Here is a 12749-nt window from a genome sequence, read left to right as displayed (position 1 = left end):
CGACACTGCCTTTTCATGCAAATTTTGATATTTTAAATTCGTAATTGGTACCCATTTGAGGTGATTCGATTATGAAAGTTAATGTTGAATATTTCCATTCCTAGAATATTTTCAGAAATGGATAAAAGAATGAATGGTAAACTATGAAAGGCTTGATCCCGCATCAAGGGTACATAGGCAGTTTAACAGGGGTTAGCTGCAACCTTAAATAATTGAGATTAATCTTTTGTTGGGAATTTGATTGAAGAAGTGAAATTTTGGTGAATTATTTGAAAATTTAATCTTATGTTTTTGGGAAGTAAATTCTATTTATAGATTTTGTGAGTGTTTAAGAAACTTAAATAAAGAATTTTGATCAATAGTAGTTAGTTAAACAAGAGTTTAATTTTGGCCTATCACCGAAATTTGTTTCCGAAATAAAATTGTTGGGTCGGGGCGTTACAATACCGGTACCATTCCTCTTTCTTTTGGTTCTAATTTTACTCTTCAAAATACCTTTTTTCTTTCTGGCCTTCCTAAAAATCTTTTCTCTGTTGCTCGTTTCACCCAAGACAATTCAATATTCTTGGTCTTTGCTCCCAATTTTTATCAAATCTATAACTTACTTACCTGTGTGTTGTTGTTTCAAGGCGGCAAAGATAAGTTTTATCCATTGTCTCTCTCTTCCACCATCTTTGTTGTCCCTCAAGCCTATACCGCCGTCTCTTCCACCACTTGGCACCAACGTCTTGGTCTTCCATCATCATCAGTTATGTCGCATCTTTGTTCTAGTTTAGGTCCTACTATCAAAGTTGATAAATCTTTTTGTACCGATAGTGCCCTTAGAAAGTCTACCCAATTATCCATTTTATAAGAGAATTGTTATTAGCACTCCAAAAATCTCATTTGGCACTCCAAACTTTCCATAATTAGGAAGAAAAGTACACTTGTGAGGAGTGTAGAATGAGATTTTTGGAATGCTAATAACAATTCCCTTTTATAATAGTAATAGTAATAATAATATTCGTGGCTCTTCCTTTTTTATATATATAATTCATTCTGATGTGTGGATGTCTTTAGTTCCCTCTATCATGGTTTTCATTATTATGTACTCTATAATGACAACTTTTCCCGTTATTCCTGGATTTATCCTATGAAACGAAAATATGAGGTCTTTGATCACTTTAAAACCTTTGTTTCCATGATTCATAACCTGTTTCATGTCACTATTAGGGGGCGTTTGTTGCACTGGACTATCTCAGACTGGACTAAGCTCAGGGACTAAGTTAGACTGGCTTAGACTAGACTAAGCTGGATTAATTTAGTGAAGCGTTTGTTCCAGTGTCGGACTAACAAGTAAAATAATTTTTTTTTCTTTTTCCTTTACCATTTTCCAGAACACTTTCTCTGTCTGACAAAGTTCTCCCTTTTCTCCATTTTTTCTTGAAATGTTATCCTCACAACCCAGAATCATCGTCTGCTTGATTGGGTTCTTCTGATAATCCCCATGTGGAGCCTCTGCAACCACAGCTTCATCTCAATATTTTGCACATCTTCACAAATTTGCTCAAATAAAAAAACCCATATTCGCTGGAATTGCAAAAACCCATATTCAAATCACAAAACCCAAATTCAATCCCAAATTCGCTTAAATCACAAAACCCAACTTCGTTGGAAGTGCAAATCCCATATTTGAATCACGAAACCCAGACGAAGAGATCCTGGGTTCGCGATGTAGGCAACGGTGAAGTGAGCAAACGAAGCAAGCGAGGAGAGGAGAGTTCGAGAGTGTAGGCAGGCAACGGCGAAGCGAGCAGACGAAGCAAGCAGGGAGATGAGAGTTCGCGAGTGTAGGCAACAGCGAAGCGAGCAGATGAGAGGAGAGAGGACGCGACGCAGAGAGAGAACGGGACACAACATGGTCTTAGCAATCTCATGGTTTTTTGGGGGATTGGCTAAGAGCTCATAGTGACGGAGATAGTCCGTGCGAGTCCCCTTTAGTCCCACTTAACTTAGTCTTAGCACCTATCAAACATGGGACTGTAATCCAGTCCAGTCCAGTCCCATTTAATGAGGCTAAACAAACGAGCCCTTATAGTTCTCCAAAGTGACAGTGGTACCGAATATGTCAATCCATCCTTTTCTACCTTTTGTCATGAGCAAAGCATCTAATAACGGTATTCTTGCCCCCACACTCCACAACAAAATGGGTTTTCCGAACAAAAAATATCACAACATTGCCACCCTTATTCACTCTCTTCTCCACACAGCCGACTTACATCACACCTTGTGGGTTGAAGTGGCTCTTACTGCAGCTCACCTTATTAATCTTCTTCCCACACTCGTTTTAGATTGGAACACTCCTTATCAAGTTCTTTTTGGTCATCTTCCCACTTGTTCCCATCTTCACGTTTTTGGTTATCTTTGTTTTCCTCATCTTCAACTGTATGTTGCTCACAAGTTAGAGAGTCGTTATAAACCATGTGTCTTTCTAGGTTATACTTCTCATCATAAAGGTTACCGTTGTCTTGATCCCTCCACTGGTCATATCTATGTGTCACGTCTTGTTACTTTCAACAAGTTTCCTTTTCCTTATAGTGTTTTGCAGGTCTCACTCTCTTCGGAGAATACAAATTCCAATTACACAGGCCACCTCACCCAACTATTATGCAAGCCCATTCCGCTGAGCAGTCGTATTCAGCTGCTTAGACTTTCAGGGGTGATGAGCTGTGCGTGGGAGTATTTGATAAGCATGCCCATTTAATGAGGGCAATCTTGTCTTTCTTGAACATAAGTCCACATGTCGCCTCTATGATTTTTGGAATTATTTTAAGCTCTAGAATATTTATAGCTCCTATGTTTTTTAGAACTGCATTCAGCATGGGTGCTTTGTTGGGAGCTATTACTTTTTTGGAAAAACATACATATGAAAACCCTTGCTTCTAGTGTTTAATCAAATTAAAATAAGCATATAGACTTTAAGTTTATTTTTAAGAGAATTAGACTTTCAAGTTAAAGATTAGGAATTGTGCGTGTGTTTTGTTGGTGCTTAAGGGCAAATTGGTAATAAACGTGTTGTTCTTAGAAACAGTTAAAATTCATTTTTTTAGTGGGCATAGATTAAAATTGGTGTGAGCTTAGATAGATGGTGGTGTTTAAATTAAACAAAAAGGAAAATTTTTGAAATATTATATGAACTTATACACTTATTTCTATTTGTCATATGAACTCAATTTTTAAGCAAATTCAGGAGAATTAATTACTATTCATATGGTCTAATAGTGGACAGAGTTTTGGGTGTTTACTCTTGCGTCTCGAGTTTGAAACTCTCCCTTTGCATGAATTATTGTAATAATTTAAAACGCTTCCCTAATAATAATAATTTAACTCCTTTCATTTATACTTCAAGCGCGATTGCTATAATATATACTTCCTTGACCACTTCAAGACAGATCGATCTTAAGATCATTGCTTACTCCTCAGTAGCCCATATGAATCTTGTCAACCAAGATGATAACAGAGGTATTAAAAAATTCTGAAATAATCAATTTTTCAAATTCATAAATTTCGTTATTTTAAAGTTCTTTAATAATAATAAACTTAAGTTTCACATTTTTTTGTAACATATCAAAAATATTATTTCATTGTCTCACCATGTTCAACTTCAAAGACACTAGTAATTTGAAAAGATTGTTTATAGTTCACAATATTTTGTTTTCCGAAAAAGTAATAGACATTAAAGGACGATCTAAATTTTCAACTGATTGGCCAGCACATGTCCAAAATAACACTATGGACAAATTATGTTCGAAACAGATAACTTATTTTTAATGAAAAACTTATTGTAATTAAAGTGAAATGACAAATAGGATTTCAAAAAATTAATATGACAATTTGTTATAAAACAATTTGAAACGGTTCAAATATTATAGCTAAATTCATAAATTTAGCCACTCATAATTATGATTTGGTTGTATTTTTCTTCATTTAGAAGTAAAAGATCTTAAGTTCGAATTTTATGGATAACAAATTCGATAGCAAATTAGGATGTTTATTATGTGGTTTAGCAGAAATCTTCTTCTCTTCAATGTAAAAAGATGGATGTACTAAACAAAATAAAAAATAAAAAATTCATATGGGAATTTTAACGAAAAGCACCCGGTACTGTTCACTTTAACGAAAAACCACATTTTTACACTAAAAAGTCAATCCTGGTACTATTCACTTTACCCTTTATTTTGTCCTTATCGTTAAAACTCAAAGCTTTCAAGCCTTTTAGTTAGTTTCTTAAATTTAAACCTTCGCCACCCTAAAAGCACCACTGTGCTCGGCGTTCCCACCTTGAATCCCTCCAACTCCCACAATAAAAAAAAACCCATATGGAACCCATCCTTCCAGCATCCAGAGACAATTTTGAGCTTACGAAAATGAACCAAGTGTCGTCAATTAGTTTTGGGCCTTATGGCTCTCTCTATCTCTCAGTTAAGCGTCCCACTTTTCTTCGCTGTACCCACCACCTCCATTTCCACACAACCTCTACCAGGTATTTGTACTCTCCTTTTCTGGGTTTTCCATTTCTCTCATTTCATAGCTTTTTCTGTATTTTTTTTGTTTGTTTTTGGAGTCTTTTTCTTCTTATTTTGCCAAGGAATGATGGGTTTGTTTGCAAATTAATCAAGAAAGCGCTGGAATTTTTGTTTTAATTTATGGCTTGTAACTGTGATATCTGTCAGTGTTTTTCTTTCCATTTTGATTGTTTGAATAGACTTTGATAGGAAGGACCACATGCAAATGGGTCTTTTCTGTTGCTCTTTTGGTTTTTGTTAGCAACCCAAATAGGTGAACTTTACTTTGTTTGATGACATATGGATACGGCGGAACAGAGCAGTGGCCTCCCACATTGTTGGTCTTCCCCGCATAGGACCGAAAAGAGAGCTCAAGTTTTCCTTGGAATCTTTCTGGGATGGGAAGAGCAGTGCCGAAGAATTGCAAAAGGCGGCTGCAGGTCTTAGGTCCAGCATTTGGAAGCAGCTGGCTGATGCTGGTATTCAGTATATTCCAAGCAACACCTTCTCGTACTATGATCAGATGTTAGATACCACAGCCATGCTTGGGGCTGTACCCCCTAGGTATGGTTGGAAACACAGCGAGATTGGTTTCGAGACCTACTTTTCCATGGCTAGGGGAAATGCAAATGTTCCTGCTATGGAAATGACCAAGTGGTTTGACACCAACTAGTAAGTGAATAGTTATGCATCTCATAGTATTTCAATAAGTTTTGGTTTGTGTTTATAAATTTTCTTCATGGAACATGTACCGCGTGTCCTTTTGTGCAGCCATTACATTGTCCCTGAATTGGGCCCACATATTAGGTTCTCTTATGCATCGCACAAGGCAGTGGATGAATTCAAGGAGGCCAAAGCTGTAAGTATTCCTCAATTGCAATATCGTCTTGCCTTTTGTTCCAAGTTCTTTTGTTTGAATTGTTGACTCATTGATAATTGGTTACAACTTCCAATGCAGCTTGGAGTGGATACAATTCCCGTCCTTATAGGACCTGTATCCTACTTGTTGCTATCAAAACCAGCAAGGGGTATTGAACAATCTTTTTCCCCCCTCTCCCTACTTCGCTATATTCTTCCAGTTTACAAGTAACTGACTTTACCTTTTCTAAACTATTTATTTGTTGGTATGTTGGCCGTGATTGAAATTATCTCTACTAATGATTAAAACCATGCAGGGAGGTTATGGCTGAACTAAGGGCAGCCGGTGCTACCTGGGTCCAGTTTGATGAGCCCACCCTTGTATTGGATCTCGATGCTAATCAATTGGAAGCATTTACTCATACGTACTCGGAACTAGAGTCATCTTTCTCTGGTTTAAATGTTCTGATTGAGACATACTTTTCTGATGTTACTGCCGAAGCGTACAAAACAATTACCTCTTTGAAGGGTGTTACTGGTTATGGGTTTGACCTGGTTCGTGGAGCAAAGACCCTTGATCTGATTAAGGGTGGATTTCCTACTGGAAAACACCTTTTTGCTGGAGTGGTTGATGGAAGGAATATATGGGCCAACGATCTTGCATCCTCCGTCAATATCCTGCAGGCTCTTGAAAGCATTGTTGGAAAAGGTCTTATTCATAAGGGCATTCTTTTATAAGAGAAGGATTTTCAGTTGGCTGCATAATCTGATCCATATGATTTTTTGGCAGACAAGATTGTGGTTTCAACATCCTGCTCCCTCCTCCACACTGCAGTTGATTTAGAGAACGAGACTAAGTTGGATAAAGATATTAAACCATGGCTTGCGTTTGCAGCCCAAAAAGTTATTGAAGTAAATGCCTTGGCTAAAGCATTGTCCGGACAGAAGGATGAGGTAGTTATATATTACCTATTTTTTATCTGAGGCATCCACAAATTAGAACTTTAATTTGGATGAGAACCATTTCTTATACATCCATCTAATAATTACTAATTATGTGTCTTAATTTATTCTTAGAACTTTCATAAATCCCGAATGACACCTAGCAACTATCATTACTACCCCAATTCAGTATTAATGTTTGTGAACCTTTAGTCTCATTGAATCCTTCTGTCGCAAATTTCCCCAACTAAATTAATAAGATGATTATTGTTGGAAGCCTAATTTAAGTATATATGTATGATCTAATTCATATGACTCCTATACATAAATTTAAAAAACTCTTTCCAAATTATTATAATTGTCTCCTTTGGTCAAAGATTTCTGTTGGTCATATCCTAGAAGATCACATAGGACATTCTCCATCTTTAGTTGTTGATAGATTATTTGTATACCCTCATGCCTCTGTGCATGAAGTACAGAATTCAACCAGTAAATGTCATCTGTTCTTGCTTTACTTTTGATCCAGTAGCGTTTTGAAGTTGAAGTGTTTGACCGATAACTTTTATGTGCAATATTTAATGTTTGTTTATCTACAATGTTGTTGCCATTGTTCCATCTAGAAGCAGGTAACTTAATGGACATTAAAATTGACCCTGATCATTGCACTTGAATTCGTATTATATGTAAAATCTGTATAATCAGAGGGAGAAAATATGTATGATTCTGTGTTAGAGAAACGTTTTTGTAATTCTTCAAAGCTTTCTTGAGGATATTTTGGTTAGTATTTTTTATCTTGTCACTACCAATTCATTTCCAGGCATTTTTCACTGCCAATGCTGCAGCTCAAGCTTCAAGAAAATCCTCCCCCAGGGTGACGAATGAGGCTGTGCAAAAGGCTGTAAGTTTTTGAGTTTTTTTATGCTTAAATATCTTAAATTGACATGCAGTGATTATCTTTCACTTATTGGAGTATCATTCTTTCTTGCACAGGTTGCTGCTCTGAAGGGCTCTGACCACCGCCGACCCACAAATGTGAGTACAAGGCTGGATGCTCAGCAAAAGAAGCTGAACCTTCCAATTCTTCCAACAACAACCATTGGATCTTTCCCTCAAACAATGGATCTTAGAAGAGTGCGCCGGGAATACAAGGATAAAAAGTTAGCATACTTGTCTGGAAGTTTGTGTTGCCGCATACTCTGTTATTTTCTTATTAATTTTTAATCTGACAGTAGATACTAAACCAGTCACTGTATCTTCCTAGAATCTCTGAGGAAGATTATGTCAATGCAATGAAGGAAGAAATTAACAAAGTTGTCAAGCTTCAGGAAGAGCTGGACATTGATGTATTGGTGCACGGAGAGCCCGAGGTGAGTTCCCTAGATCGAATGCTTATTCTCTCATATAGGCCATGTTTTTGTTGTAAAAGGAGGGTTTTTGATTCTTGATTATATTTGCCAATGACTTGCCAACCCAGAGGAATGACATGGTTGAGTACTTTGGAGAGCAATTATCTGGTTTTGCGTTTACTTCCAATGGGTGGGTCCAATCTTACGGTTCTCGCTGTGTAAAGCCACCTATTATCTATGGTGATGTGAGTCGCCCAGATCCCATGACAGTTTTCTGGTCATCACTAGCCCAGGGAATGACAAAGAGACCTATGAAGGGAATGCTCACTGGACCTGTCACCATTATGAACTGGTCGTTTGTGAGAAATGACCAGCCCAGGTAAGAATACGAGCACATTGATTTCATGTAATTTTTTGTTTTTTATTCTTTCTAGTGTTTAACACGATGTATGCTTTCAGATTTGAGACCTGCTATCAGATTGCTTTGGCCATGAAGGATGAGGTTGAGGATCTTGAGAAAGCGGGAATTACTGTGATCCAGATTGATGAGCCTGCTCTAAGAGAAGGTTTGCCTTTGAGGAAGGCTGAGCAGTCTCTCTATCTTGATTGGGCTGTTCACTCCTTCAGGATAACTAACTGTAGTGTTCAGGATACTACTCAGGTTCCTTTTCACTTCTCTACCATTTATTCCTGTCTGTAAATCGATAGTTCCTATCATATTTTCTTAGACTTCAATACTAGATCTTATAAGTGCTTTGACAAAAGACATTATGTATCAAAGAAACGAATACAAAGAGATGACTTCCAGAAATGAAAGACTGAATGCATATTAACATAGCATGAATGGGCCTACTATGTCGGAGTGTAATGCTTGGACTTATTGTATTGGACAGATCCACACCCACATGTGCTACTCAAAGTTCAATGACATAATTCACTCGATCATTGACATGGATGCGGATGTGATCACAATCGAGAACTCCAAATCGGATGAGAGACTGCTCTCGGTCCTCCCTGAGGGACTGAAGTTTGGTTCTGGCATTGGTCCTGGTGTCTATGATGTCCACTCACCAAGGATCCCGTCAGACACGGAACTCAGTGTCAAAATTGAGAATATTGTTAAGGTCCTTGAGAAGAACATCATCTGGGTTAACCCCGACTGTGGTCTCAAGACACGCAAATACTCTGAAGTCCAGCCTGCCCTCAACAACATGGTTACTGCTGCCAAGTACAATCGGAAGATGTTGGGCACTCAGGCAAGTAACCGGTGAGCTGAGGGCCCATTGGGTTTCAGCTTTGAGACGGGAAATTTTGTCTCTTTTTTGTTGAGTTTTTCCGTTGATGTCTGCTCTGTTGCCGTTTATCATCTTTAAATCTCCATATGCTCTCTGTATTTTCTTTTCTCCTTTATATTTACATTTTTGCAAATAAAAATCGTTACGTTTTGATGCCAGCAGATTTTCTCTTTGTTCAATTGTTTGTACCTGTCATATTGGTAGATATGCAGTGAATCGTTTGCTTGTAACGCTGCGATTATGTGATGATGACATAAGATGCTTATACATAGTGAATGTGGAACGTAATCTCACGTTGAGAAAGTGAAGAGTTCCATCATAGCATGGGACGTGGGGCGGCCCTCTCGCTTCAGTGCATTACAACCTAAATTCTTTCAGTTTTAGGCATTTTGGTTGGTACATATATGTAACGTATCCGTGCTCTGTTGATACTAGGGTCGGGTACGATTATTTTCGCGGAGTGTTCGCTACTGGTGTTCTGAAACAGCAACTGGTTTGGTCTAAAAGTTTCAGTAAATTCAGGAAATTGATATCAATTCCAAGCCACAATCTCAGCATTCATACTTGTTTACAACAATGTGTGATGCAATGACTCCTTAGTTTTAGGAGTACTAACTAGCAGGAATGCCCATGCTTTGCTACGGGTTTTCAAACTATAACCGACAACAGACATGAATAATATCCATAGAAAAATTAAATGAAAATCCTGCAGCAATACAATCGCATTCTTAAATGTAGCAATTTAGACAACCCACGTTTTACCTAAGCAACACTCACAAAACCACAAACAATCCCAGAAAAAGACACCAACTTTAGAATCAATTCAAGTATATTAGGAGCACGTTTGCACTCAATAGAGGGGAACCAGTCGAAAGCAAATCCGTAGCTCTTCTAACTTTTCTGTTTGGAATTTGTAGGCAATAACCCTAAAAGCTGTCGACAAAAAATAAAACAAAAATTTCACAAATTATCAAAATAAAATTCAGCAAAACAAATTGCCAATGAAAAGCACACATTACATAAACAATCAAAATTAAAAGCAGGAAAGGGTGAGAGTAGTGTATCAGGCCGATGTCCGACTTGTCATGGAGAGCTTCAATCACTGATTCTGGCAACTCGACTGAAAGAGCTTTGAGAGAAAAATAGGCATTATCGCAACTATCTTGAGAAATGAATTTCACATCCACAACTGAAATTTCAAAACCCACCACAGAAGCACCATATGAAAACAACAAAGAAGAAATTTAGTCAACTTTTCCATAAAATGAGAATCCACCCATAGACGGGCATTCCTTAAACAAAGTTATTTTCTGATCATTAGTATCCTAACCAATGCAATTTCCAACTTCAACATTCAAAATGAAAACGTAGAGAGTTTATATTAATCACTCAAAGTGATGTTTACATTTTGTACCACTACTGATTAACCTTAATACATACACTCTCTAACACTTGAAACCTCTTGGACACATAAAGTTGAAAAATGCAAATAAGTAAATTGCTACGAAAAATATATTAGGATGATATTACCTTCCCAATCACAGCTCATTTTCACCTTGCCAAAATTGTCGGACTCGGATTTAAAAAATTTCGACATTGTATTGCCAGGAGAACCCAATTGGCCTAATTAAAAAACATTCCTTTCCCAAAACCTTTGAACTGTTCATAGTCCAAATTCCAGAAAACAAAATGCTAATCAATAACAATTAATGTTGGGTAATCATTGAAATTAAAGTCCAAAATTTACTAATGTCAAACTTACTGCCAAAGGAGCAATCAATTTACCGAACTCCAAAGAAAAATCTTCATAGAAAGTATCTAATTTCACAAAATAAATGAAACCATATCAAATGTCTTGATATAAACCAATTTATTAAAAGCGTGAGGCGTGGACGAGGCGTCCGAGGGATAGCCCGGCCTAAGCGTGAGGCGAAGCCTCACATGACCTAAATTTTTTAATATATACATTGAGCGTACATATATATTATATTAAAAAAAGGGTAAATTACATAGTAACCCCTCAGGTTTGAGATCTATTACAACTCCATACAACATCTTTAAAACATTTCACTTTCATACCTCACGTACTATTTTATTTCAAAATAATATCTCCATTACATTTTCCATCTATTGATCCGTTAAGCGCTGACTTGGCTGCCACGTTTGTGCCACGTGGCAAAAAAAAATTTAGTTTTTTTTTAAAACCTGAATCTTCTAAAAAAAAAAACCAAATACAAAAGCTGAAACCTTATCCCCCCTACTCCTCCCATCTCTTCTCCCCCATCTTCATCTTCTTCCCCCTGCAACCCAGAAAAAAAAGAAAAAAAAAAAAGTCCTTCAGTTCGTCTTCCCCACCCCTCTTCCTCCTCCTGTCTTCTCCCCCATCTTCATCTTCTTCCCTCTACAACCCAGAAAAAATAAATTAAAAAAAAACAAAAAAACCCCTTCAGTTCGTCTTTCCCCCCCTCCTCCTCCCTTCTCTTCTCCCCCATCTTCATCTTCTTCCCCTGACCCCCCACCTGCAACCCAAAAAAAAAAAACAAAAACAAAAAAAACTCAGATCCAGTTTACGCCAAGTTCGTGAGGTGAAGATGGAAGGAATGGGTGTTGGATTTAAGAAGTGAGGTTTGTAGAGGAGGGAAGAGGGTGAGTGCGGAGGGAGAGATGTGGGTTTCTGAGTGTGGGGGGGGGGGGTAATCGGGAATGGAGGTGGGGTGGGGGGGGGGAATAATTGGCGAGATCAGTCACAGAATGAGGGGGGAGGGTGGGGGTTAGTCGCTGCAGCAAGAAAGGGGGAGGGGCGGTGAGGGGAATAATCGACAGAGAGGTGGGGTGGTTTTTTTCTTCCTGGGTTTGGGGGGCATTTGTTTCAGCTTTTGTTCTTTCTTTTTTTTTTAAGAAAATTCAGCTTTAAAAAAAAAAAAATTGCCACGTGGCACACATTTGGCAACTATGTGACACAAACGTGGCAGCCACATCAGCGCTTAACGAATCAATGGATGGAAAATGTAACGGATGATTATTTTGAAATAAAACAGTACGTGAGGTATGAAAGTGAAATGTTTTAAAGATGTTGTATGGAGTTGTAATAGACCTCAAACATGAGGGGTTATTATGTAATTTACCCTTAAAAAAAAGATTATTAATGAATAACCATCCTGAGCACACACATATATTATAAATATATATACACATATATTCATATTATATATATAATAGATGATGAAAAGCACAATGAGCACATATAACAATGCACGCTGACAGCACACATCCATTATAGAAAAAAACAAAAATCAGAAGAAAATAAAGCAGAGAGACAATAGTGCAAGGAAGAGGTATGAGTCAGGTAAAACCCTACCCAAAATTTGGGTTTGGGAGTTTGAAAAAAAAAAAAAACCCCCATGAGGTGCGCTTAGGCGGCTCCGGCGAAGCCTTCTGCCCACTCCCTCAAAACAAATGCGGCAACCCTTACGCCCAGCCTCAGAGGATGCCTAGGCACGCCCTGAGGTGAGCCTTTTAAAACATTGATATAAACTAAGAACTCGAAAGCTTAAGCTCTCAACAATGTTGTAAAAAAAAAAAAAAAAGAAGCTTTTTCATTCATAATTTGAAATAATTCAAAATTGCAAGCAAGAAAAGCTCTAATTTGAAAAAGCTCTGCAAGGTCATGAAATTTCCATGAATATCGCCACAAATTGTCACTAGCCTTTTCACAGGCATGCAAATAAATAATAATAAGTGTCTACCCATATAATTTGAAAGAT

The 12749-nt window shown here is 37.6% G+C and overlaps 1 protein-coding gene across 1 annotated transcript; it reads left to right on the top strand.

Moving 5' to 3' along the window:
• Positions 1-4266: 4266 nt before the first annotated feature.
• Positions 4267-9143, top strand: LOC126591567 (5-methyltetrahydropteroyltriglutamate--homocysteine methyltransferase-like). The gene is made up of 12 exons (XM_050257300.1): positions 4267-4522; positions 4863-5216; positions 5316-5403; positions 5503-5630; positions 5720-6111; positions 6193-6356; positions 7162-7242; positions 7335-7501; positions 7606-7711; positions 7819-8069; positions 8150-8351; positions 8584-9143. The coding sequence occupies exons 1-12, from the start codon at positions 4359-4361 to the stop codon at positions 8959-8961; spliced, it is 2475 nt and encodes an 824-aa protein (XP_050113257.1). The 5' UTR covers positions 4267-4358; the 3' UTR covers positions 8962-9143.
• The last annotated feature ends 3606 nt before the right edge of the window (positions 9144-12749 follow it).

This window comes from Malus sylvestris, chromosome 11 (genome assembly GCF_916048215.2).
Source record: "Malus sylvestris chromosome 11, drMalSylv7.2, whole genome shotgun sequence".
Classification (NCBI taxonomy): domain Eukaryota; kingdom Viridiplantae; phylum Streptophyta; class Magnoliopsida; order Rosales; family Rosaceae; genus Malus; species Malus sylvestris.
Note: the sequence above shows the minus strand (reverse complement) of the source record. Positions and strands in the feature narration are given on the sequence as shown.

What these genes read in the sequence shown, in the direction of transcription:
- LOC126591567 (XM_050257300.1), top strand. Translation starts at nt 4,359, where the DNA reads ATGGAACCCATCCTTCCAGCATCCAGAGACAATTTTGAGCTTACGAAA. An exon ending in CGGGAATACAAGGATAAAAA is followed by an intron (nt 7,502 to 7,605) that starts GTTAGCATACTT and finishes GTATCTTCCTAG; the next exon opens with AATCTCTGAGGAAGATTATG. An exon ending in TGGTGCACGGAGAGCCCGAG is followed by an intron (nt 7,712 to 7,818) that starts GTGAGTTCCCTA and finishes TTGCCAACCCAG; the next exon opens with AGGAATGACATGGTTGAGTA.